The sequence below is a fragment of the Theropithecus gelada genome, chromosome 14 (assembly GCF_003255815.1).
Source record: "Theropithecus gelada isolate Dixy chromosome 14, Tgel_1.0, whole genome shotgun sequence".
Classification (NCBI taxonomy): domain Eukaryota; kingdom Metazoa; phylum Chordata; class Mammalia; order Primates; family Cercopithecidae; genus Theropithecus; species Theropithecus gelada.
In genome coordinates, this window is record NC_037682.1 from 112,482,312 (window position 1) to 112,510,180 (window position 27,869).

At 47.5% G+C, this 27,869-nt stretch overlaps 1 protein-coding gene across 1 annotated transcript in view; it reads left to right on the top strand.

Annotated features, from left to right (window-relative positions):
- Positions 1-27,869, top strand: part of GRIK4 (glutamate ionotropic receptor kainate type subunit 4) — a 427,684-nt gene that overhangs the window by 378,388 nt on the left and 21,427 nt on the right. Inside the window, exons 13-17 of the mRNA XM_025356723.1 lie at positions 1,188-1,301; positions 13,777-13,886; positions 17,651-17,824; positions 21,802-21,967; positions 23,330-23,555. Of these exons, the coding sequence (XP_025212508.1) occupies positions 1,188-1,301; positions 13,777-13,886; positions 17,651-17,824; positions 21,802-21,967; positions 23,330-23,555 (790 nt within the window). The remainder of the gene's footprint in view (positions 1-1,187; positions 1,302-13,776; positions 13,887-17,650; positions 17,825-21,801; positions 21,968-23,329; positions 23,556-27,869) is intronic.

The window sequence follows — 27,869 nt, forward strand, 5'->3', positions numbered from 1 at the left end:
GTCTGAGACACAGCGCCCAGGTCATAAAAATATGGCTCTTAACAATTAGTACAGTATAAGGTAGAATCATCAGGGCAGCTTTTTACAAATATAGCTTCCGGGGTCCTACCACCAGAAAGTCTGATCCAGGAAGTCTGGGATGAGCCTCAGGAATTCACATGTTAACTGACCCAGCAGGTGATTCTGAGGTCGGTGGCCCCCTAGATAGCATTTTGAGAACCACCATCGAGACTCTTCTTTGGGTCTACTAATGACACCTGAAGTTTCACCTGGACAGCGACGTAAGTGGCCGGTGATCCAGGAGGCCTGAATCCTAGCCAGCCGGGATGAGCTTTGTGACGTTGGGCCACTTGCTCAGTTTCCCAGTCTCTGCTTCCTCACTGTGGGACAAATGGGGTTGCATTAAGGTTTTTCTGATTTCTGTGGTTGCAGCATTTTTACTTTTCATTGTAGCCCCCTTCAGCAAAGTTTCTTACACACCATAAGCACTCAGTGGAGTTCTGTCAACTGAACAGAACAAACACTACTCAATATTGAGAATGGGCCGGACATGGTGGCTCATGCCTATAATCCCATCACTTTGGGAGGCCAAGGCGGGCAGATCACAGGGTCGGGAGTTTGAGACCAGCCTGGCCAGCATGGTGAAGCCCTGTGTCTACTAAGAATACAAAAATAAGCCAGGCATGGTGGCCCACGCCTATAGTCCCAGTTACTCGGGAAGCTGAGGCAGGAGAATCACTTGAACTGAGGAGGCAGAGGTTGCAGTGAGCTGAGATTGCGCCACTGCACTCCAGCCTGGGTAACAGAGTGAGACCTTGTCTCTAAAAAAAAAAACAGCTATTGAGAACGCAGGAGCCCAATCTGCTAGTTTCCTCCTCCCGAACCCCTACCCTAGGACACTTTGAGACCGTCTCTGAACAGTCTAGTAGTGATACCCCCTGTTTTTAAAATTGTTTATGTATTGAAAGGGATCTAACGGCAAGTGAACATGAGTTATAGCTTCAATATCCATGTACTTTTATGAGTGATCATTCAGATCTGTATGCTTTGTTGACTTAGAGCCACTCCTCAAGCAAGAAGTCAGACCAGCATCACATCTCCAATAGCAGTGACGGTTGCTGGTTGCAAGTCTCTGTACCTCGTCTCCTGTGGCCACCCCACTGACAGGCTGTCTCTGTTCCTTTCAGAAAGCAGATCTGGCAGTGGCAGGCCTCACCATTACAGCTGAACGGGAGAAGGTGATTGATTTCTCTAAGCCATTCATGACTCTGGGAATTAGCATTCTTTACCGCGTTCATATGGTAAGAGACTTATTTTATAAGCATTTATGTCATTAAAGTTATTTGCATGCAAACACTGAGTTATACGGGAATAATGAATGACTCACGGAAATATTTAGATTTCAAGACTTAAATGCAAATGTGCTGGGCTATTTTTTCTCCTATCAGCTGCACAAACTTGCAAACTGGAGGGATGGAAAAGTCATGCTTGTGGGCTTTCCAGTAAAAATTGCTTCTGCCTCTCTGAATAGCGATGACCAAGAATGGTCATTCAATACTTGGTGGATCCTGTGTTGGTGATTGGCCCCGTGGGTCACTTTGCTCCCTTGCCTGCAGCCCAGATAAGCCACCCTAGCATTTCTCAAGCACGTTGCCAACTTCCAAGTCCACCTGTGTTCACTTCTAGTGTTGCAACTGGCAAGGGAATGTAGATTCTTTCTCTCTCAATGATCTGTCCTGGAGAATAAATTGTAGATAACTTAATGTCATTTATACCTGGCCTGCCCTTTTCTGCATTCCATGCCGCCTATCAGAAAGACTCCTCTGGCTAGGTAGGCCAAGGTGAGTGTCACAGTGAGTTTGTGAGAACACACCAACAGGCAGCAGAGTACAGACACGACCTTCAAGTATACTGGCCGGTGGGAAGAGCAGAGGAAGAGTCACCCTGGCTGGGTCCCATCCATCAATGGATAACCATTACAGCGCCAGCAAATAGCTGACTTTGCTAGTTTACCTTACTGGACCAGAAGAGCCTTCCTCTCCTCTTGTTAGCTGAACTGGCTCTAAGTGCAGAGCGTCATACAGATTTGCCCAACACGCTAGTCACTCTCAGTGCCCGTGATTCAGCTGCCATGGTATGCTCCAGAACAGAGCCCGTACCTCGAGGCTGCCCAGCAGGGTAGAGACCAAGAGATCACCCAACATGCCTGCTGAAGAAGTGACCCCTTGCCAGGCCCCACATCCCAGCTCTAAGAAAGGGGGATTGTCCACCTTTGCAGCTCCAGCCTATGCTCCTAACCCTGTAATGGGGGTTGTTGTTAAGGGTTGAATTGTGTCCCCCCACCCAAAATGTATCTTGAAGTTTTAACCTCTAGGACCTGTGAATGTGACCTCATTTGGAAGTAGGGTCTTTGCAGATGTACTCAAGTGAAGATGTGGCCATACTAGATTAGGCTGGACCCTAATCCATTGTCTGGCGTCCTTATAAAAAGAACAGAATTTGAACACAGACACGTAGAGGAGAGTGCCATGGAAATTCGAAGGCAGAGATTGGAGTGATGCATTTACAAGCCAAGGAACACCAAGTATTGCTGGCAACCACCAAAAGCTAGAGGAGACAAGGAAGGATCCTCCTAGAGTCTGCAGAGAGAACCTGGCCCCACCAACACCTCGATGTGGCCTTCCAGCCTCCAGAACTATGACATGATAAATTTCTGTTGTTTTAAGCCACCAGTTGTGGTACTTTTTTTATGGCAGTCCTGGGAGATGAATACAGCTGTGTCGTTCTTATTTTAGAAATGAGGAAACTGAGTTGTAATCAGTTTAAGAACATGGGCAAGGCCACATGCTAGTAAGTGAAAGAACAGGGTTCAAACCAGGAATGGTGTGTTTGAAGCCTGTGCTTTCTACAGGACAGCAGCTTGCCACCCTCTTGTGTGTGGTCTTTGAATCACTTGCGTAGGGCACTTCTGTGCACGCTTTTTCTCAGTTGGTCCTCAAGATGGTTCTTTGGGGGAAAGAGGGCAGGTATGATAATTCCCAGTTTACAGATATGGAAACTGAAGTCATGCTTGGGGCTAGTTCAGGGCTGAGCCTGGAACCCAGGCCCCTTATCTCCAGGAGGGTGTCTTGCCATCGTTACATCTGTTGGTACTCACTGGGCAGTCTTCCAGCCAGCACCATTTCTGGAGCTCCCCTCCCCCACATTGACCCCTGGAGTCAGGGGACATCCAAAAGAAATGGAGACACATAGCCTTTGTCCAAACTACCCTGCTGTGGCCTGTGGTAGCCACACCACTAGGCTCTGGCCTTGATGTCTAGATTCCTGGAGGGAACTAATGCCCTCCCGGCGACTCAGTGGCCCATCAGGAACCATCTGGTGGAAGGCACCTGACCCCAAATGTTTTCGCCACCGGGAAACACCTACTGCTAGGCTGCCCTCCCCACCTAGGGCACCACTGTCCTGAATACCAACTCTGAGCAGAAAGAAGCCACAATTCACCAACCCTCTGGACATCCCAAATTGGGTTGTTGACTAAATATTTCCTACCACCTGAAGACCTGTATGAGTTTCCCTGCATTCGTTTCTGGGATGTTAACTTTTCTGTGTCAACTTGGCTAGGTTATGTTGCTTAGATGCTTGGTCAGATACTAGTCAGATGTTTCTGTGAAAGTATTCGTAGAAAGGATTAACATCTACAGTGAATTGACTTTGTAAAGGAGAGTACTCTTGATAACGTGGGTGGGCCTCGTCCAATCAGTTGAAGGACATAAGAGCAAAACCTGAGGTTTCCCAAAGAAGGAATTCTGCCTTAAGTCTATCACATAGAAATCCTGCCTGAGTTTCTAGGCTGCCTGCTTTTTGCACTTATCAGCCCCCACAATCCTGTGAGCCAATTTCTTAAAATAACTTTCCCTGTCTCTCCCAATCTCTCCTTATCTCTCTCCCTCTCTCCATACACACAAACACACACACCTGACTGTTGGGTGAGGATTCCTCTCCTCTCCTCTCCTGGCCTCCACACTGAAGCACCAGGATGCCACGTGGCTGCCTAGATCTGATTGGTGACAGGGGGCCAAGCAAGAAATGAGTGCTGGGATGAACAGCTTACACTAAGCAGAACTGACAGTTTATACATTTATTCAACAAATATTTATTGAGTGCATTCTGTGTATGAGACACCATGCTTAGAAAGTACCAAAAAGTCAGCTGAGGAGAGAACAATCCCAAATTGACTAACCCAGGGGATACCTGGTTAGAATGAGTCTGAGATGAACGTTGTTATGTCTGAAACAGAGGAGGCCTTAGGAAGATCTGCTGTGGCTAAAGGATGAACTGGTAGAGTCCACCCCAAGAGCCTAATTCTAAAATTACATACTCTATCTCTAATATCATAGTGTTAAGGTAATGAAATTAAACACTGGGTGTTCGTTCTTTTGCAATTTTTCTCTAATTGTTATCTGTGAGCAATAATATGGGTAATTTAATCAAATTTATGAACTATAAGGATCAAGAATGTCTATGTTAGTTCTATGTTTATGAGGTCACCTGACTGATGAGTTATTGTTACCAAAAAGTGAGCATCTGGTGGCAATCAAACCTGTGTGCAAATGTAAAAATAATTAACCTAGAATGCCTAGTTAAGAATTATTGCTGAAGCCTCCAAAATAATAAGTAGTGGCAAGTATGTCTCTGAAGTCTAAAGAAATAATTTGTGACTTTCCAGCGATCTAAGATTATCTAGGCATTTTCATGAGCACAGATCATCAACAGTTGACTGTGGGATATTTACCTTCTTCCTAACACCGGGTATAATCTCTGTTTCTGTTCAGGCATCCTTAGGACCAAAATAAGAATGTTTTGCTCTTTTTACCACCTACTCCCTGTTACTCACAGGCTGGCTGAGGATTCTGGCTTTGGCGTTTGTTACTGTTTTTCCATCCTGCTTTTTAAAAGTCTCTCTTTCTTTCTCTCTCTCCTCTCTCTCTCTCTCTCTCTCTTTCTCTCTCTCACTCTCACTCTCCCCCTCCCTCCCTTTCACCTTCCCTCCCTCCCTTCTGTCTCTCTTTCTCTCTCTCTTTCTCTTTCTCTTTCTCACCCACCTTAAATGTCCTTTTCTATTCTTATTCTACCAACTCTCCCTGGATAATCTCACTCCCTCCCAAATCTGTGAATCTAACCCTGGCTGCTCCCCCGAGTTCCAGTAGTGTATTTCTGACACATTTCTTCACATCTCCATCTGGACGTCTCACAGGCACCCCAAAAACTGTGTCACAAACTGCATTCCGTGTGTTTCTGACTCACACTTATCCCTCCTTCCCTGTGCCCCATATCAGGAATTTCCATCCAGTAACCTGAGCCATCCTTAACTTTTCTTACCTTACACATTCTATTGGTCATCTCACCTCCCAAAGAGTTCTCAGATACACTGCGTATCACCACTTGTGCCTTGGTTCAGGCTTTCCTAATCTCTGCTGCCATTCCTGCAGCCTGTATCCTCCTTTAGGGCAAGGCATTTCTTGCCCATTACTGGATCCCCATCAAAAGGCAACAGTCATTATATGCATTCACTAAGAAACAGCAGAGTGAGAACCATGGACTCTGGACCCAGACTGTCTGGGTGTATTCCCATCTTTTACAGTCATTAGATGCATGTCACATACATCTCAGCTTCTTCATTTGTAAAAATGGGTTGTCATGCAAATTAAATGAGAATACGTATGTAATACATTCATAGCAGTGCCTGACATATACACAGTAAAGTGTTAGCTATTATACTCAAGAAATGTGTATTAATTGTTCCTTCATAATCTATTTGCAGCCTGGATGTTGGTTTAAAAAAAAAAAATAAATGTAATCATATCAACCTCCTACTTGAAATCATTCACCAGCTGCCCATCACTCACACAAAAAAGTTCAACTTTCTTACATCCAGGTCTTTGCCTGCAGGCGCCTTTGCCCCTTGCTGCTCACTGCTCTTTTGTCAGGTCAGACCCTTCCTGCCTCCTCATCTAGGTTCATGCTCATCTGCTTGCCTCTCAGCCAGCTAACAAACTCTTGCCTGGCTTTCAATACCCAGCTCAAATGGCACTTGCTCTTCCATGTGGCTCCCCTAGATGGAGCTGCTTGCCGTCTGCCTATGCTTCTATTATAACATTTTTAGGCTGCATTATATTATTCTTTGTTTATCCCTCTCTCCCTTTGTAGCCTCCAATGGGAGTTACATTAAGGGAAAGGTACCCTCTTTTCAGACCATAGATTTTTATATGATTTTTGGTATGGAAAATGGGGTCATCCTAAACATGCAGTATTTACTTAACAGGAAGGAAGGAGGGCAGGTCATAAATCCAGTGATCCTGTGGGCAGTGAATGCTGTGCTTTCCTTTGTGCTCCTGATTGGGCAGCACTGAGCCCCAGGAACCTGAGATTCTATTAGGGAACCCTACAGGGCCAGTATTCCAGGCAGCAGGACAAGTGACCCAAATAGATTTTTTTTTTTTTTGCCTTCTGGCCTTTACCCCTGTAGGTCTTGAGAACAAAAAGAGGTGGGAGGCAGATGTTTCAGGCAGCCTAAATGCAGCCTTTGCTCAGGTCTGGCTGTAGCTGCCACCTGAACTCACTGCTCGCTCGTGCGCACTCTCTCTCTCTCTGTCTCTCTCTTTCTCTCTCAAGGCCTGCATATTCCACACACAACATAGCATCCACCTGAGAAGGTATCAGAATCCGTGTCTGGGGCCAGATGGGCTTCTAGGCTATATATAGATGGTCCAGCCTTTAGCATTTGTTGTCCCCTGGTACCTCAAGGTTGGGAACCAAGTGGCAGAACATCTGAAGTTCAAGACTCTTGGTTTCCCTGGCACATCAGCTCATCTCCTTGTAATGATAAGTTTAGTATTTGGTATGGCAGTATAATTCCAAGGACATTTTGCAGTCAAGGGTTTTATGGCATTAATGCATACTTTGAGCTCTCAAATATACCTGTGAATGGAGGGGAAAAGAATATGAAAAACCAAAACCATTTGTATTTGACGTTAGAGTATATCATGTAGTTTTCTGTCTCTTTTTTTCTGCAGCAGCAATTTACCTAATGATGTTTTGTTCAGATTAATATTAAAGTGAGTTTATATTCCTCAAGCACACCCTGACTGTTATAGCAAGGCATCATCAGAGTGTGGTAGAAGCCAACCTGGGATTCAGTGTTTGGCCCATAGAACCCCCACATGAATAAATCTCACCCAAACAGTTCATTGTTGCTGGGTGCAGTGGTGCACGCCTGTAATCCCAGCCACTTTGAAGGCTGAGGCAGGAGTATCACCAGGGTTTGAGGCTATAGTGAGTTATGACTGCACTGCAGCTTGGGCAACAGAGCAAACCCCACCTCTTAGAAAATTAAATAAGTTAAAATAAAAACTCAGTATTGACATCTTCAAGGAAATTGGGAATATGTGTAAGATGGTGGTTTGTTGACTCACGTCTCCTAATTTATAAAGCACTTTCATGTACAGTCTCTGGTTTAATGGAATAATGCCGTGAAGCAGGTAGTAGGATTCTCATTTTACAGGACAAAATTCTGAAACTCTGTGAGCCCAGTCAGTGCAGAGGAAAGAGGAAAAGCAACACAATGTTGCAGGGGGCATTGAAACCAGGTTTTTGGTCTCCAAATCTCCATACATGTCCAACTACCTGTCTTTATGGTATCATAGGTGTATTTCTTTCAGTGTCAACGCTATGCTTTAGGTGATTTTTCAAGATCCTTTCCCATCTGAGGGTACTATCTCTGATCCCAGAGAGGGTCCCAAGCCAGCTAGAGTATCCGAGACTCCCTGGAAAATGTGAGCTTACCATTTTCCCTCCATGCCAACTTGTTCCACCTTTGGTTAACAAATGGGAAAGTTTTATACTCTGTTCTTTTTCTCTTCTTAACTCTTAGCTAGAGTCTTCTTTCTCAAGGAAAAGAAAAATCAGACAGTGTTTAAAAAGTGAGGGAGAAATAGGCTGGGCGCGGTGGCTCACTCCTGTAATCCCAGCATTTTGGGAGGCTGAGGTGGGCAGATTATGAGGTCAGGAGTTCGAGACCAGCCTGACCAACATGGTAAAACCGTGTCTTTACCAAAAATGCAAAAATTAGCTGGGCGTGGTGGTGCGCGCCTGTAATCCCAACTACTCAGGAAATTGAGGCAGGAGAATCACTTGAACCCTGGAGGCGGAGGTTGTTGTGAGCCAAGATTGCAACATTGCACTCTAGCCTGGGTGACAGAGCAAGACTCTGTCTCAAAAAAAAAAAAAAAAAAAAATGTGAGGGAGAAATAAATGCTGACATTAAATTAATGCATGACATTGCTGGATATATTACCCGTTTTTCAAGAAGGTCTGTTTCGTTTCAGAAAGACTGTCTAGGAAAATGGAGAACAATGCTAAGTAAACCAGTGAATCATTTCTAATACTGCTTAATACTCTGTTATAAGAAAATGGAAAATGAATAGAGTTCTATTCCTTAAAGCTAAGTAACATGATAGCCCATATAATGGAAATATGGATCCCTGAATGTATAATCATATTAATATTAGTTATTTACTGAGTGCCTCTCTCTGAAGAAGCTCAAGGTGTGTTATCAACATTATTTTAGTAATTCTCACGGCCCCTCTTCATGTGGATTAAAGTGCTCCGTTCGTGGTGCTCCTTTCTATGGGAGAAGATAATGGCACCCAGATAAGTTGAGTGGCTTGCCTAGCACCACCACTCAGCAAGTCCAGGTCAGTGCCAGGATTAGAATGTAGGTCTCCTCACACCAGATTTTCAGCTGGTAAGTGAAAACAGATACACTAGCATGTGAGTTCTATGGGCAACAGACCCATCTGGGTGCTTTACATGGATAGGAATTAATTACTTGCTTCCTTTTTTCCTCTTGGAGTCAGAGATGGAAAGCGCATGCTAAACCAAAATATCAGCAGGACAATCCATTGCAGACACACTGAGGGAGGCCATCCATGGGATCCTGCTGAGGGACAGGAAGAAATCACCTCCTCCTGCCTCTCCCAGGAGTCTTGGAGAGACTGCATTCTCTTACCTCTTCAGCCCTGGACAGTGTTTGAGTGACCATTGGGCACTGCTGGGAGTTGACTATATCACAAGCAACCTTTCTATAAATTGCCACTTAGTTCTAAAGACTGTAAAAAAGCACATGAAGGACCCTTTGTCCTTGGCTATGCTGGGAGGGGATGGAGTTTCGGGAAAGAAGAGAGCTGGTATCATGCATTTGTGTAGGGAAATGGTGGCTAGGCTACAGAGCCCTAACACAGATCCAAGAGAACCTGCCACATGTCTGGTCCACTCTGTCAGTGACTTCTTCGGGAAGGCTGAGGAGGGATTGAGTTCTAAAGGTTGGAATCACTGGCTTTTAAGAGTCCTCCTTCCAGAAGAAAGCCTGGCATTGCCCTAAGTGCTTCTCTGGAGAGCCCTAGAGGAACTCTCATGATGCATATATCATAGCTGTAGAAACTCCAGGAGTTCTGAAAAGTGGCTGTAGCCAGATAGCATTCTTCCCCAAAGCATCTTTAACATGTGTCACCATAAGAGAGAAAGTATAGTATTTCTTGTCCGTTGAGGAAGGCATCAGTATAAAAGGAAGTTCCCGCCTTTGTAACACACCATCTCCCCACTCCCCCTTCACTCACAGCTACCATTAGACAGAAGAGAAGTGAACATACATACAGCTCTATGTGTTAACTCACTGAATTCTCAGAACAACCCCATGAGGTAGGTGTTATTATTTCCTGCATGTTACACAGGAAGAAACAGAGACCTAGAGGTTACCCAGCTTATCCAGGATTGCGTGTCTTGTAAACGGTAGGGCCAGAATTCAATCTTGCACCGTCTGGCTCCAGAGTCTGGGTTTTATTCACTACCTGTGCTGACTGCCTGGCTCTGGTGTCCCTGTGAATCTGGCTTCAGACTCTGGGAAAGCAATTGCATTCTTCCTAGAACGTCATTTCTTCCAGTATGTATAGAGTGAAGTATCAATGAGCTAACAGATTATTTTGAAGGATAAGAGGAACGTTGGGCATGCAAGGGGGGTTTAATGCCACTTCACAGCTCCATGGATAGCCCCACTACTATCGTGCGAAGGACCTACACACACCAGGATTGTGGTCAGTTGATGACCAGCCCTTTGCATCTCTCCCTACGTCAAAAAGCATCAGGGATACTGATTGACGGTCAGTCTGATGCACAGTCCAAACGTCAAGGGAGCTAATTCTAATTTTGCTGCCATCTAATTTTCAATTTCATCAGCAGAGCTTGACCTGTCTTCAACATTTGGGGCATAGACTATATATAACCACCAATCTACTTCCAAAGTGGTTGTATTCACCGGAAGGAACTGGCCAACTCACAGTCAACAGAGACGTGTATAAATCAATACAAATGCCTATAAATACAGCAGAGTCACAATAAATGGTGATGGGTATAAATAAATAATGTTCAAGAGTACTCTAAGAGGGTGTGTAGGTTGAGAGTTTGCTGGCATTGGGGAGAAGGCGTGGGATTAATTAGGGAATTTATTGGAGTAAATAAAGATGTGAAGATTAAAAGGAGAGGAAGATGCAGTACAGCTGCCATTTGAATGAAGGAGAGTGTGGCATGCCTATGGCACAGCTTGATGAATGAGCACCAGAGAAATTGAAGCCATCACCAATGATTTGAGTGAGGCACTTAACCTCCCTGGGTCTCAGTTCTTCCATCTGTCAGTATGGAAAATTGGGTATTGAAATCAAGAGAACATAGTGAAGCACTTTTAGTTCTTCAAAAGAAAGGCATCACCATCATACCTCCTTTGAGCTAAGGAAAATCAATTATTTGGAAGAAATGCCTATGGCATATGACACCTGACTTGCCCCAAGTGCCAGTAACTCATGTCTTTTGGGAAGAAAGTGATCTAAACCATCCACATAGAAAAAAATCGTGGGCACTCAGAATCTTGCAAGAAACATACTTCTCTTTGGCATCATAGAAACAGCATGGATTTAGCCTAAGCCAAGGCTGTATAAGCCCGGACCCAAATCTCAAATGACTGCCCATTCCTTGCTCTTCTGGTTGGCGTCAGTCAATCACAAGTAGAATCAGATGTTGCCTTGCCAACGTGATTGGTGTGTTTCTGGGGGAGCTTTGTTCATGTCTTGGTTTTTGTTTGTGTGATGTTCTCTGTTTTATAACTTTGGTCTCTAGGAATTTTTCCCACAGCTGTGCATCATTCCTTATCACCTATAACCAAATATGGCAGCTTTAAATAGTGCTGTCATTTTCCTCAATTTCACCTGTTGTGATATAATCAGGTATAGATTTCTGACATTGAGCATCTAATGGGGTTTCAGAGTCAGAAAGCAACAGTAATAGATTTTTCAGTTGAGAGACAGATTGAAACAGCCATAAGTGACAGGGCACGTGGAATTCATGCACATTTACTCAGAGAAGCTCTGGGGTCAAAAAAGACCCCAGGAGTGGACCACGCTAGTGATTTCTATTGCGGTAGGTGTATAGGCATGATCGGCTCCGTTACTGATTCCGTACTCTGTATATGGATCCTGCCCTCTCTGTGTCTTCCTGTGTCTGCCTCTGGCTCTTAGGATGATGAAGGAAACACAGTCAAGCCGTGATGGACACAGGAATGATTAACTGGGGACTTGGATTCTGCTGCTCTGAAGTCCTTTGCCTTCTGTTAGAGGATTTATGTAATGACGGGATGAGACAGGCTTAAATGATCTCCTCATTCTTCTCCTGCTCCCTTCCCTAAGTTACTGGGTTTTGTCCCCCAGTTGTTTCATTTTTCCAGTAATACCTGAGTGTTGTCTGCAGACTGAGCATGGATCCACAGTGGGTCAAAGAACTTGCAATTGGTATCAAAGGGCAGTTCCGTGGTCTGAGCCCATACTGTGAAAGAAAAACAGTTTCAGATGGACCATATGAGAGGTCATTGTCATGCTGCTGAAAGGCCACAGTGCCCAAGAACAGCTGCCGTTTTTGGCAGAGGATGAGTCTTCGCGTCCTCTCCGTGTACCCTCCGGCTCTTGTCTCAAAGAGGAAAGTAAAACTGCACCGCAGGTAGAAGGAAGCACAGTGTGCCCACTGGCTCCCTAAGAAGGAAGGGAAAAGCATCCAGAAGAGGAGCTGGAAATCACCCATGATGGGGGCTATGCAGATACAACAGGAGCGTGCAGAACTGTCTGCTCCCACCTGCCTCAGATGCAGCCGTGGAAACAGCTGTTGTTACTTGGAGTTTCTCAGCTTCTTCCAGCTTCCCCTGAATAATGAACGCTCAGAGGGCTGGTCGAGTTTAGCTCGGTATTGACATAGGGAGTTCCCTTTTGTGTTTCTGGGAACCCCAGTGTAAAAATGACATACCTTGATAGTGACAGTAGGTTGCGCCATGGCCGATATGATCTTGAGCTTAAACGCTGACCTGTTCATAGAACCCTGAGCTTAGTACTGATTTTCAGTCCTATCCATGGACTTCCTGGATTTCTGGCCTCATAGAATCATAGCGTTTTCCATTTACAGTAGTCCTTAGAGCGCATCTAAGTCCAGTGGTTTTATAGTAAATGAAAGAAACAAGCCTGGGACAAGACAGGGTAGCAGCACGGAGCCGCAGAGAACGTGCCCTGTCTCCAGTGGGCAGCCCACACTCAGCTTCAGTCAATTGGGAACTTGGACTCAGTGGTGTCAAGATCGCCCCATTTTTTAAAAAGCCAGAAATCTAGATTTGTATGTGAAGTTGCCTAATTATTTAACGCTGGCAACTAATACAAACGAGGTAGATGCTACAGGGTAAACCAAGTCTGTGGGCTGTATGCGTCCATAGGCCACTGGTCACCTCGGATCGTGGTCACCTGGGATCTAGTCCCACTCCAACTGAGGCCAGAGAGGGGTGGGGACTTGCCTGAGAGCACACGGCTAAAGACGTGGAGCAGATGGCTTAACTCCTTCTCATTCCCTTTTGTTTTCCCGTGAAGAATGGTGGCAAGCTTGGCGCCCAGGATTCCGTTCCTGGCTCCATCGTCTGGCTCACAGGACTCTGGCCAGACTCATCCCTGGCCTTGCAACGTGTTTTCCCACAGCGCAGTGGTGTGAGACCTGGGCTTTGAGTCAGGAAACATGGGCTTGTTTGGGTCCCGGCTCTTCCACTTACATGCTGTGGAACCTCGGGCACATCTCTGACTGCCCTCGGCTTTGGCTTCTTCACTTGTAAAATGAGAATAATAACTTATGCCTCCCAGGACTGTTTTGAGGTTGACAGGGGAAGGTCTCACTGTGTGAGATCACCCTGCAAACAAAACCCAGAGATTCCGGTTGTATTAGCATCCTTGTGAAAAAGATGTGAGTATCTAAGAGGGATGCTGTGGTCGAATCTAGCAGTGCAGACAGCAGCAGCTCAAAGGTGCTCCCTGAGTCCATCCTCGACTCCCCTTGGAGGACACAGGGTGGTACTTCGGGGCACTGAGGGTTGTTCCTCTTTGCCAGCACAAAGCCTGCCTCATCCCAGGAAGTGGCATGGCCCCTGCTGCTGTTCTGTGTCACCTGCTGAGGTTAGGGCTGGGTGGTGGTGTTTGCCCAGCCTGGCTACACCCTCATTCCCAGTGTCATTTAAACCAATCACCCAGAACCCAGAGAAATGGGAACTGGGGCCAGACCCATACTCACTACCTCCTCTGCCCTGCCCTGCCTGCCCCAAGGTCATTTTGACTGAATGTGTGTGGTGAATCTTGTTTTTCTCTCCATTTCCAGGGACGCAAACCCGGCTATTTCTCCTTCCTGGACCCATTTTCTCCGGGTGTCTGGCTCTTCATGCTTCTAGCCTATCTGGCTGTCAGCTGTGTCCTCTTCCTGGTGGCTCGGTACGCTCCTCTTCCCTTCCCTGTCCTCACACCGCCACCTCGTGTCCACCTCTGGGAACTGCATGGGGAGGGGGTGGGGAGGAGGAGAGGAGTGGGTTGGGAAGATCTTGGTGCCAAACTAGAGGGACAGGAGAAGGACTGGGGACCTGAAATGCTCTCTGCCCCACTGTCGACCTCACGCTGCCCATCCAAATGTTCCCCACTGTGCACGACGCAGACAGGTGGCTTGGCTTCTGCACCTCTGCCTCCTGTCCCTCCCACTTCCCCCCAGAGCCCCACCCAAGCCCCCTGCTTGTGTAGGAGCCCTGGGAAGAGAGGAGGGGTGAGGGTGGCAGGAAGATGACTCCCATTAAGCACTATGCATTTGGCTGCCCTGGCATCAGTCATTGCCACAAAGGATCTGCCACAAAGTGCTGAATGACAAGAAACAGAGCCTGCGAATCTGGACTGGCGGCACTGGGGGCTGCAGTGGAGCAGGCCAGGGAGAAGGCCTCCTATGCAGACAGCCTGGGTCTGCCTCTGAAAACACAGCTGCCCTGTCGAATGCGAACCATGGAGGCTGGTGACAGGAGGCAAGGAGACGGGATGGAGAGAGGCGTTTTCAAGAAGTGCTGAGTTGAGACACATGGGCCAGACCTGGGAGTGGGGAGAATAAGCCCTGCCCGATCCCCAGGAAGCCAGGGGCTGCCCTGACCCTATGGAAAAACCCGAGGAGCAGCCTGAGGCTGTGGCCTCCCAAGAATGTGCACAGAAAAGGTAGTTTCGCTCGAGGCTACAGGCTATTGGACCAGCCTGAGCTGCAGGAGAGCCAGCTTAACCCTCAAGAAGTGGAATGAGCCCTGGTGGCTCCCAGGCCACTCACTCAGGTCCCTGGTGCTGCTAGCCCTCCACTTACTGCGGTGGAGGCTCACAAAGGGCTGTTATGTGGGAGCCGAGAGCTACTCAGGAGGAGCTTCTGGAAATCTGTCCGTGGCTCTGTTTGCAGGTGTCTCCTCAGTTGTTACCTTTGCCTCCAGGCCACAGCGGCAGGGCAGACCGTTTTAGAGTGCACATCCCATCTCTGTGGCGTGGGTGGGGTCTTCCCCTAGGGCATGTTCATTCACTGGACTGAGGGGGGCACGCGGGGATGGAGCTGCTGCATGGTGAGCCCTAGGGAACCACCGGCTACCTAACCCCTGGGGGCACTTCCCAGCCTGCCAGAGAAGGGTTGCATCAACCTGTCCGCACATACCTCTTCCAGTGGAGACCAAGCTCCCCAAGATCAGGAAGGTCTTTGGGGCCAAGATGCAGCCAAAAAAGACAGGCCTTGCTGACAACCTGGTCATTTTCAAACGTGGCAGAGTTTGCTGCTCAGGTGCCACCAAGCCCTCCCGGGCCTGTAGGCATGGCCACTGTTGAGTATCTGCTGTCAGTGACGGCCTGTGAGACGGGGAGCTAGCACGCTGTCTGACACCTTACCTCTCCACTTTACCACACTGCTGCCGCGTTAGAAGGCTGTCTACGTGAGCCCTGGCGCCACTGCTTTGTAATTCACACTTGCCCCTTGGATGTGAGCCCTTGTGTGTGGCATGCCACAACACCCAGGTCACCTCAAGGGCCCTGAAAAGTCTTGGGGCTTGGTGAGCAGATATATACACGCCTGCTTCAGCACACCTGCAGCAGCCTGGAGCTTTCAACCAGCCCTGGGGTATTACACTGCCCCTCTTCCCTCCCCTCCACATCCAAACACACTCCCTCCAGCATCTAGCATCATAGAAAGGTTAACAGAAAATGTGCTAAAGGGCTAACCATACGGCCTCTCTCCTCACTACGCGCACACACACAACACACACACACAACACACACACACACACACACACAAAATACTGGAGTCTAAAGTATTCTGTATTAAGGTAGTGATTTTCAAACATGGTTCTATGGACTGCAAAGGCTCCTGGGAGCAACCAGAGCCTTTAGGGGTGAAATGACAAGAGGCTGGGCAGCCAGAGCCCTGGGTCCCCAACTCCTCCTCATCCAGACCAGCTCTACTTTTATTTCTTATATATTGTACTTCTGGGTAAGATTTTACAGGGAAAAAAAAAATCTGAAAACGACAGCTCTTTGGTAGCCATTCCCAAGCAAGCTGACTTCAGAGTCCCGTAGGGAGCTTTTAGATATTTGAATTCCCTGGTCCCATGACCTCAGAATCTCCAGGGGAAGGGCCTGAGAATCTGTATCTTTGAAGTTCTGCAGATCCCACCAATGGTCTGTAGGCTTGGGAGCCAACAAAGTGGGGCACCAGAGTGCCAGCCAGCTCCTCAGGACCCGCACAGAGGGACAGAGCACATCTCACCGGTCAAGGGGCCAACGCTGACACGTTTGTGTTGTACTCGGGGCGGGGAGGCGCAGATGGAAATGGGAGGCAGCGACAGTGGGAACACTAAGTGCACATCAGGCCAGGTGCAGGAAAGAGCGGTGTGAAGATAACACCGAGCACACAGCACCCCACCCGCCTGGGGGGTGCACACCTGTGCATACTATTTCTCTCGTCAGAGCTGGAAGACTTTGAGTACAAAATGGGCTGGGGCTGCAAGCATGTCCCTGGCGGGTGGGGGAAGAGCGGGCATTCTGGGCATCAGAGGGGCCATTCAGAGAGACACCAGTGGTGAGGCTGAGAGGAAAAGCAGGGCAGTGTCCCCACCTCACCCCAAGGCCCAGAGCTTAGAGCAGCCCTTCTCAGCCCCATGCGTGCATTACACTCACTGGGGAGCTTTAAACAAACACTGATGCCCAGGCCCCACCTGAGCCAATGAAACCAGAGTATTTGGGAATGGAACTCAAGCAGCAGCAATCTTTTTTTTGAAAGCCTCTGGGGAGGTCTGAAACACAGACAGGGGATAGCCTGGCTTTAGACACCAATCAGGCCAGTAGCTGTCAGTGTGGACACTGGCCCGGTGGTGTCAGCATCATCTGGGAACTTGGGAATTCTTAGGCTTCACCCCAGACTTACCGACGCAGAAGTTTTGGGGCTGGGCCCAGCCATCTGTGTCAGCACACCGGCTTGGTGGTTCTGAGGTAGGCTAAGGCTGGAGGACCACTCCTCTAGGCTGGGGGTCTTCAAACCGTAGTTCTCATCACCCTGTCAGTGGCAGTGACAGAACAAGCAGCTTCCCAGGCTGTCCACCTCTTGACACTCCTAGCCTCAGGTGCTCCACTTTCACCTTTTTTTTTTTTTTTCTTTTTTTTTTTGAGACAGGGTCTCACTCTGTTTGTCCAGGCTGGAGTACAGTGGTGCGATCTTGGCTCACTGTAGCCTTTACCTCCCGGGCTCAAGTGATTCACCCATCTCAACCTCTTGAGTAGCTAGGATTACAGGCACGCACCACTACACCTGGCTAAATTTTTTGTATTTTTTAGTAGAGACGGGTTTTCGCTGTGTTGCCCAGGCTGGTCTCGAACCCCTGGACTCAAGCAATCCGCATACCTCGGCCTCCCAAAGTGCTGGGATTACAGGCATGAGTCACCTCTATTTTGTATTTTGGAGTTCCACATCAGAATTTATTGAGGGTAAAAATGTCTCTTTGATTAAAAAAAGTTTGAGAACCATCAACCCAGTTCAACCCACTTCATTTTTTTTTGGTTGCAAAACTCCAAGTCCAGCAAAGGGAAGTGGCTTGCCCAAGGCCACAGGCCAGTCTCAGAGATGAGACCAGCCAGAAGAGCCTGCCTATGTCCCTTCACACCCCGCCTCCGTGGCACTAGTGTATGTTCCTTTTCTCCCACAGGTTGACGCCCTACGAGTGGTACAGCCCACACCCATGTGCCCAGGGCCGGTGCAACCTCCTGGTGAACCAGTACTCCCTGGGCAACAGCCTCTGGTTTCCGGTCGGGGGGTTCATGCAGCAGGGCTCCACCATCGCCCCTCGCGCCTTATCCACCCGCTGTGTCAGTGGCGTCTGGTAAGGCCCCAGGCAGAGGTGAACCAGGCCAAGTGGGGTGGGGACACAAAAGGGGCCCTCTGATAAGCCGGCTCTAGCTGCTAGAGCCCCAGAGCCTCTGCCTCTTACAGCAGACCCACGCAAGGAGCCGAGTGCTTTCTGCCAACTCAGAAGCTTGGGGCAATGGATGGGGCCTGCTCTGTGCCATTTGGTCCCCTTTCCCTTACAAACTCTCTGGGGTCTGGATGCAGAGGGGAACAAAGGGAGGAAGGGAGAGGAGGTGACAAAACAGCCTTGATGAATTTCAGCAAAGCAATGGTAACTTCCTGACCTGAAAATGACCTGAGGTTTGAGAAGGCATATTCAGATTTATGCAAATATGAGCCTGCTGGCAGGAAGTCCCTGCAGGAGGAAGCCAGCCTGGCTGCCACATCACGCCCCCTCTACCAGCCTTCTGAGGCTTTGGGTCTCTGCCCCTGGCTCTGGGGGCTTGCTGGCCTGTTCACCTCAGCAGGTGTGGGAAAATGCAAACTCTTGTCGTTCAGAGTTGAGCAAATGATTCAATGTGTGGGAAAGCTCTTTGAAAACTTGAAAGTGCTACATAAACATATGGACTGGTCATTGTTATTAGACCACTGTGGGGGCAAAGGAAAAACAAAATGAAACAAATGTGTGTATGTATTGTATGTGTGTGCGTGTGTGTGTGTGTGTATAGCCTGGAGAGGCACATTTGCAGAACACAACTTTTTTGATCCTTTCTTAAAGATCTGCTGTGGGTTTGGCTGCCATAGCATACAGGACTTATGACCTTGGTTCTCTCCCTTCCTTCTCAGCCTGTTTAGCCAAAGGAAAAGGACAGGTGATGTTTCCACCCTTGAGTACTGGTGCCCAGAGTGGGTGGTCTGGACAGAATTACTGGAGGAGCCACTGGGCTGTTAGGAAGGTGAAAATGCAGCTGAGACAGCCACGCCTTCCTGTCTGGGGTTTCCATTTTCCCTGATAAACAACAAATGTAGCAGGATTTAAACTTGGGCGAGATGCTCGCCTGTTACCAGATAGTTCGGAGACGTCACTGAGTAGATCACCATGGAGAACGGGAGCTCAGGTCCCCAGGAAGAAGGATGCACAGTCCCAGCAAGGAGAGTCATGGAAGTCCCACAACATCCGGGAACCTGGGCAGAAGCCCTGGGAGAGGAGCATGCCAGGATGTTCATCTTCTCCCTGGGGCTTTTCCTTCTGGGGGTGCCTGCTCACACGGATGGATGCAGCTAGGGCCCCACTGCCCATTTCATCCGCTTGTCAGCTCCACCCTCACCCCAGGAAATCCCTCCTCCAGGACCCAGCCGTCCTGCAGGTTGCCCTGCCCTGAGGGGAGGACTCAGCACTGCTTTAAATAGCTGGCGGCAGGTGGCTTGGTCACTCTGTTCCAGAGTGTGTGTGGGAAGGGGCTCAGTGCAAATGCGAAGCCGCTGTGACAGGCCTGTGCCAGCCCCGACTCCAGGTGGTCAGTGTGCTTCTCTCCCAGCACACTAAGTTCCTAGTTCTTAAATCAGGGCCTCGGTTTGGTCCGTTCTGTGGAGGAGTGGGAGGTCAGAAGACGGGGCCATTGTGGCCTACCTTGACCTCCTCACCCAGAGCATGAGATAGAAAACACCATGTCGCTGGAGAGAATGCCAGTTTGACAACTGAAAATGCCCTTTGATACAGGAGCGAGGCTGCACTGACCCCTCCGGAAGCGGGCATCATTCCCTTTCTCAGCAGAGCCGATGGCCTTGCACTGAGCCGCTTGTGCCCTCTGACCAGTTTCCTTGTGACCAGTGGCCTAAATAGCCAGCTGGGGTGTAGCCAGAGTGTAGCCAATTCTGAGTCATGTCCATACCTAGGGCTCATTAACCCCCAGCACACGCCACTACAGCTAAGCAGCTGCAGAGCGCTGGCTTCCTCCTGGGGACCGCCCTGCCCCAGGCCTTTTCTTAGGGATGGTCATGAGAAGCACCTTCCAATAGGGCAGAAGAGCTGAAGCAGGAGCAGGGAAAGCAGACCTTGGGTATGGAGGGACACCTGCTACTTACAGGTCACAGATAGAGAAGGCAGAAGGAGGTAGCCAGATGATTTTCATCCCATTTTCAGTCTGATGGTCTCTCTAGACATTTCTCTATATCTCACATCCCTCTAGTCCTTTACAGATTGCTGATCACTCATGACATATTACTTCATTTTATCTCACAGCTCTCCAGCGACAGGCAGAGCAGGCATGATTATCCCCATATATTTATTAGACAAGTAAATGAGCTTAGAGTAGGTGAGTGGTTTTCCCCACGGTCTCACAGTGGAACACAGCCAGAACCAAAACCCAGTTCACTTGCCGGTGGTCTGCCATGTAGACGTGCCCATCGGGTCAGAGGAGGCCCCTGTTGCTTCACTCCTGGGGAGACAGCCAGCAAGAGCTCTTGGTCACAGTGGCAAAAAGGGCAGTGGGACCTGCTGCTCTTAAAAATCGACCCAGCAGCAGCAGGTTGCCGAGTTCTGTGTGTTAATCACTATGCATTCATCATTAGTGTGTCTATAATGGATAAAGCCTCATGAACTCAGGCTCCACTGATTCAGAATTTGTGATTCTCCATCCCAAACTGTGCTACGATCTCTCTCTGAGCCCCTTGGGATTGAGACGTAGCTCCATACTGTTGGCCAGATGGGAGAAGGCTTGTTTAACCTACTAAAGTGAACACACAGGTTTTAAGGGATTTAGGATATATGCTGCGTGAGCTGCAAAATTATTCTAATTTTAAATGAGTTCTGTCTACTCAATAAGACAATCTTCTAATTTGAAATGGCATGACCATTGTAAGAGTATTTTCTAATTCCAGCCTTTTAGCAGTTCAAAGGTGCTTTTCACTAGGTCGTCTTTACTAAAGATTTTCTGTTACAATCTATAGAACTGATTTTAAAATATGAATTTATCAGATGGCACAGGGGCTCACACCTATAGTCCCAGTACTTTGGGAGACTGAGGCAGGAAGAACTCTTGAGCCTGGGAGTTCTAGGTTGCATTGAGCCCTGACTAAGCCACTGCATTCCAGCCTGGACGACAGAGCAGGACCCTGTCTCCAAAAAAAAAAAGAATTTATTGGCCAGGTGCGGTGGCTTACGCCTGTAATCCCAGCACTTTGGGAGGCCAAGGCAGGTGGATCACAAGGTCAAGAGATGGAGACCATCCTGGCCAACACAGTGAAACCCCATCTCTACTAAAAATACAAAAATTTGCTGGGCAGGGTGGAATGTGCCTATAGTTTCAGCTCCTCAGGAGGCTGAGGCAAGAGAATCACTTGAATCCAGAGGTGGAGGTTGCAGTGAGCCAAGATCGCGCCACTGTATTCCAGCCTGGCAACAGAGTGAGACTCCGTCTCAAAAAAAAAAAAAAAAAAAAAAAGAATATATCAATGTGTTACTTGGCAGGTTGCTTCACTTCTCTGAGCCTCAATTTCCTCACCTGTAAAATTGGGATAAGAATTTTGCCTTCCTGAGCTGTAGGGATTAAGTGAGATAGTGGATGTAGCTCGTGGTAGATGATCAATGCCTGGCAATGCACATTTGAAGGTTGGCTTCAGCACGAGGAGGCGAGGAAGCCCTCCTGCTCTAGCTCTGAACAGAGCCCTTGGAGCTGGCACGCGCAGCTCATTCACTGGCTCATTTCTCACGGTGTCCAAAACTGTCTCATGTGCATGGACTATACCTCTTCTGAATAATAACCCAATAATCATCTCCTTTAGGAAATAAGAAAAACAAATCAGCTGTCTTCTTCCAGGCAGTGCTCACCAACTCGATTCATTTCTGTTGACATCATATGCCCTGCCTCCTTTCTCTTCCCCCACTAAGCTGAAAGCTCTTTCAGAAGAAAGATGCCTGGTCTCTCCCATGTCACAGCAGGACTGGGGTTGGGGGCCAAGACTCCAGGGAGTGCCCGGGCAATGATGACTTCCTCGTCTTTTCCTACATAGGTGGGCATTCACGCTGATCATCATCTCATCCTACACGGCCAACCTGGCAGCCTTCCTGACCGTGCAGCGCATGGATGTGCCCATTGAGTCAGTGGATGACCTGGCTGACCAGACCGCCATTGAGTATGGCACAATTCACGGAGGCTCCAGCATGACCTTCTTCCAAGTAAACCCCATTTGGTTGCTCACCAACATCGGGAACTGGGCAGAATAAAGTTGAGATGTTTGTCTGTTGGAGATAAAAACATCTCTCGTCATCTCATTATCTCTTTTGAACATATAGTTTGGAAGTCCACATGGGGTTCATTTATCTGTTGCTCCACAAAATACACCTGGAATGAGGTCCCAAAAGAACTTTGTGTTAATATCAGCCGGTGCCAGAGTGGTGATACTTGAGATGATTTTAGGTCTAATGTGGTGGAACTATTTTTTCGTTGCCATAGTTTCATATTTATATTAATGGCCGTCAGAAAAAAAGTATATATATGCAGCGAATCAAACTTGTAGTTTTATTTGTATTACTGCATAGAATGGGGTTAACGTATACATTTACATTTTAACAAGTGATTTAAATCGTATAGGTAGTATTTAGAGCAAGATTCATACACGAGTGACTGAAGTTTGAGGAACACCAGCTTAAGACAAACTGGCTTCATTGATTCCAGACTTGATAGGTATCAGATAGGGAGCTGTTGGCTTCTTTGAGTTTCCCTTGCAAGGCTCAGGAGAAAGCCCTGCCACAGCGATGTGTTTGCTGTCAGGCAAATGGATCGATCGCCAAGACTGACAGCCAGACCAGATGGAATAGTGGTTTTCATGTGCCTCAAGCTCTCTTGGGAAGCAGGTTTCCCCTGGGGTTAAAAGGTGTCTAACCAACCTAATATCCAAGAAGTTCATTTTCACATGAAACAAGTCCAACGCCTTCAGCTTTCTGTTTTCCAGGCAAGTCTCAGTGCCTACTGGCACAGAGAGCAGTGAAGTCATCGTGCAAACACAGGGTTTGGATAGACCCCCAGAGTTCTCTGACTTGTTATTATTTGTAACACAGCAGCCAGCTTCGTATATGTGATTGATCAACTGGTTTAGGGTGGATAGAAAATAGTGAAACTGCTTCTTCAAAGGGTATTTCTGTATAGTCCTAAATGAACCTAAGTTCACTGCCCCAAATTGAGGGACAATGAAGGTACCCAACCAGAATTTCAGTTCTACCGGAAAATGGAGGTCTGCAGTAGAAGAGCTCTTGAGGGTAGATGTGGCAAAACCAATTACCAAATCAGGGCCCTAGTGCCCTGTTGCTTCCTCATCTTTCTGTAAAAGGTATCAAAGGCACAACTCCCTCCTCTGCCATTACACAGTGACAGTGAACATCTCGTGTTGAGAGACAGAAAGGGAAAAGGTTCTTGTCTGTAATCAGCGGGTAGAGTAGAGGAAGGGCCAGCATCTTCAGGTGCACTTTGATTCCCTCTCTTTTTAAATCAACGTTTTCTTCCTCTTTTCCCAATCCTGCTTCCTTTTGTTCTTTTCCCAGAATTCCCGCTACCAGACCTACCAACGCATGTGGAATTACATGTATTCCAAGCAGCCCAGCGTGTTCGTGAAGAGCACAGAGGAGGGAATCGCCAGGGTGTTGAATTCCAACTACGCCTTCCTCCTGGAATCCACCATGAACGAGTACTATCGGCAGCGAAACTGCAACCTCACTCAGATTGGGGGCCTGCTGGACACCAAGGGCTATGGGATTGGCATGCCAGTCGGTATGCGGGAGAGGAACAGCCTCTTTGGGTAGCTTTGTCCAGACAGGGTCAGGGTAGATCAAACCACTGAATGCTGCATTGAATCCAGTAACCCCTGTTGCTAGAACCAGTTTAACAGTGACTTTAGGTGGGCATTCTAAAGTTGTTTTTTTTTTTTTTTTAAAGCAAACACACATATTTCTTTTACTCAACAACCAGTGCTCAATCCTTGATTATTAAAGAGTTAGTTGATTAGCTACTGATTGATTAACTGACTAATTTAAAGGGCTAATACTAATTATTAAAGAGCATTGATGCCTTTGGTGTGTATTTAGGCCTTTTGTTCCTCTTCTTGCTTGCTACCCTTTGGCCATTTCTCTATTGATTGCTATCTCTACTAGCAGTGGAAAGAAGGATGAGATGGTGAAATTCAGTTAATTTTGCTATTTGTTAGCGTCACCAGTGAAAAGTTTACTTCTAAAGGGGACGGCCATGATTAGATGAAATGGCTTTTAAATTATTTGTGGATTTCACTGATCCATCTACAGCAGGTTGGTGTGGGTCATTGAGAAGGGGCGGGAACGCTCTGGTGTTAGGCCTGCTGACTGGGTGTCACCCCGTCTCATTCTATTAATAGGAGGGTAGAGATGTTTGGCTTCCAGAAAGGTATCCTGGCTGTGCTTTTTAAAAGGACATTGACACTTCGGACTTTGAGCCTTCACCTGCTAACAGAACCTCCCCAAGAAGATGAGGAGAGGACATGTTTGGCTGCGGTGGTGATTGTGAAGGGGATCTGAATGTTTCCCCAGCCCCTTCTGACATGCACCCTTCCCCCTCCACACACCCCATAGAGAGCCCGTCTGTAGAGGGTTGTTCTTGCATGAGGGTGTTCTTGTACAAGGCAACAGGGGAAGAAGCGGGGATCAAGGCCATCAGTCTCTGGGAGAAAATTGGCATACGGTATGCTCATCTTTGTATTTACAGTACACATCCCTGTTGTTGATCTTTACCTTAGCTCAAAACTCTGTAAATTGCAGGATTCACTCACACCTGTGGAGTGTAAAGAGCACAGGCTTGGAGTCAGGCAGACCCCGGGATGTGTTCTAGTTACTGGCTGTGGTACCTTAGATGCATTCTTTAGCCTCAGTTATCTAATTCATAAAATTAGGTTTCTAATACCTACCATATGGGGTTGGGAGGATTAAACCTGATAATCTAGTTAGGTGCCTTACCTTAGTGTCTCACACTGAGCCTACCTTGGGGGATATTAGTGTCCTTCTCATCTCTTCTATGGTTTCCTATGTTATTACACACACACACACACACACACACACATATATATATGTTTATTTATTTATTTTGAGACAGAGTCTCACTCTGTCACCTAGGCTGGAGTGCAGTGGCACTATCTAGGCTCACTGCAGCCTCCGCCTCCCAGTTCAAGTGAGTCTCATACCTCAGCCTCCCGAATAGCTGGGACCACAGGCGTGTGCTACCATGGCCAGCTAATTTTTGTATTTTTAGTAGAGATGGGGTTTCATCATGCTGGCCAGGCTGGTCTTGAACTCCTGACCTCAGGTGATCTGCCCACCTCAGCCTCCCAAAGTGCTGGGATTACAGGCATGAGCCACCACTATTTGACAATAGCACATGACTTAAATTCTGATCAGAAACCAAGAAAATGAACATAGGTAATAATATGGTTCATCCCTGAACTCTGTACATTATGGCACTAGGAGTTCTGTGAACTGTGAACTGGAGGCTTCACTCCGGGTACTTATAAACCTCCAAACCCTCTATATGCCATTGTATTTCATTGATGTCCACTAATAATACAGATTATGGACCCCTTTGTTTCAAGATGATAGTGTGAACTGCAAAATGAACTTAAGGCACACCTTGATGTGTGCAATTTAACACATTTTACCTAAATTTCAAATGCTTCCAAAGTTTTCATGGAGCAAAACAATGGAGAGTTGGGGTAAGACAGACCACAACTCTAGAAATTTTCATCAATAACCAAGGAAAAGTGAAAGGAAATGCGTTTGCTGTATATCTGACATGACACTGTTTTCACATTTTATCTCACTTCATAGACCCCTGCAAGATGTATGTGGTTATTCCCATCCTGTAGAGGACAGAACTCAGATTCAGAGCTGACAGATTACTTGTCCAAGGTCACAGAATAGGTAGAGAAGCTGGGTTTGAGCCTAGGATGCTTGTCTCCAGTCCAGTAACTCATTTACCAGACCATGTTGCCAATGGGTCCTATCAGCTAGAAAGGACAGGATAGGTGGGAAGGTCTACTCGGAGCTAGCCCAGCTTCCCACATGAGGCTGGAAAGAACATTACACAGTTCATTGATGAGCCAGGATTTAGGTTCAGCTGGGGGTATGCCCAGGAGATACAAGCATGTATATCATTCTTAAGTGGAATGTAAGAGCCTAACTATGGAATAAGCAGTGTGGTTGGACCCAGGAAAATTAAGAGAAACAAAACAAGGAACAAGATGGAAAAAGTAATCAGGTGGCTTAGGAACTAAGTAGGCAACCAACGAGTAAGCAGAATAGGCCTTTCATGTGGCCCCTGGTGTGTTAGGAGGTTGGGTTGAACATGCCTTGAAACTGCTTGAACTGCCTTGCTGGGCTAGACCGTTCTCTCTAAACCTGGACTGTTCATTAGCCTCACCACCTAACAACCTCTGTTAGACAACTCGTTCATGTGTCCATTCACTGCAGATGTGTAATAAGTACTTACTGTATTTGAAGCTCTGCTGGTGTTTGCCCAAATCACTTGCACACATTCAGTGCTGCAGGCTTGGGGTTCGGGTCCAACTATGTATAAGATGTGTAATAAGTACTTACTCTACATGAAGCTCGCTGGTGTTTGCCCAGATCACATGCACACATCCAGTGCTACAGGCTTGGGTTTGGGTGTCCAAGCAGAATTGTGTCTATAGTAGGGAAGGTTCTACTGTGGAGCCGTGGGCTGTCACGGTTGGAAGAGATCTGGGAGATGTTCTGGTTCCTTGCCTCTTAAAGTGTGGTCCGTGGCCCAGCAGCATGGACATCACCTAGGGGCTTGTTGGAAATGCAGACTCTCAGGCCCCACCCCAGGCCTACTGAATCAGATTCTGCAGTTCAGCGAAATCCCCAGGTGATTGCAATGCACGTGAAAATTTCAGAAGCACTCATCTGTTTGTTCCAAGCTCTGCCTGATCCTTCACAGTAGCCTTTCTCCTCTAGGGCATCTGTCCACATCCAGCCTTCATAGAGTTTGGGCAAGGAAACTGGGCAGCTTAGTTGTTTTCCAGCCTCTTGGCAGCTTTTTCTTAATAATCTCAGGCCTCAGCCTGTGCTGAGACATTGAGCTTTCCATGGTTTGATTTAAGCCTGTTTTTGTGATTAAACCTAAATTCTAGAACCAAAGCTCCTTGGCAAAATTGCATTAGAAAAATTAAAAAAGAATGGTACTGAACAGAAAAAAAAAAAACCTTCTTTTGAGGAGGGAAGGAGGAGTGGGAGAAGCAGGGTGATGGACAGGCCAGTGGGTTCTCGTGCGCTCAGAAGGCAGCGCTGAGGATGGGAAACACCTGGTGACCTGATTCTCACACTCTGGTGTGGCTCTTCTCTCACTGATTGATGACTTCTCTGGATAAACAGTTGTCAGGTGTAATGTAGTGAGTTACGAGTGCTTAAGAAATTGATTCACTTATTTTTGAAACGGAGTCTCACATTCTGTTGTCCAGGCTGGAGTGCAGTGGTGCGATCTCGGCTCACTGCCCCTCTGTCTCCCAGGTTGAAGTGATTCTTCTGTCTCAGCCTCCTGGGTAGCTGGGACTACAGGTGCGCACCACCACACCCAGCTAATTCTTGTATTTTAGTAGAGATGGGGTTTCACCATACTGGCCAGGTTGGTCTTGAATTCCTGGCCTCAAGTGATCCGCCCATCTCGGCCTCCCAAAGTGCTGAGAATGAGCACTTTCTCATTCTCATTCTCTGTGCTTTTTAAAAGGACATTCACACTTTGGACTTTGAGCCTTCAAAGTGACATGAGTCACCGTGACTGGCCATGAGAAATTAATTTAAATAAAGTAGAAATTGGACACACCTAAGAGGTTTGTGTCACAGAAACACAAACTCTGGCCTCCTGGAGGTGGATTGGATGCTTTGCAGCCAGTGTCCTGGGTGTTGGTGGGCAGGTTGTTTAACCAGAATAGACCATCTTTTTAATTTAGAAAGTGGTGGTGTCCGGCTGGGGAGGTGGATGGTACGACTGCCTGGAAAGCCTTTCCTTGACCCATCTTGGGGTGTTGGGCCATGGGCTGGATGCGCC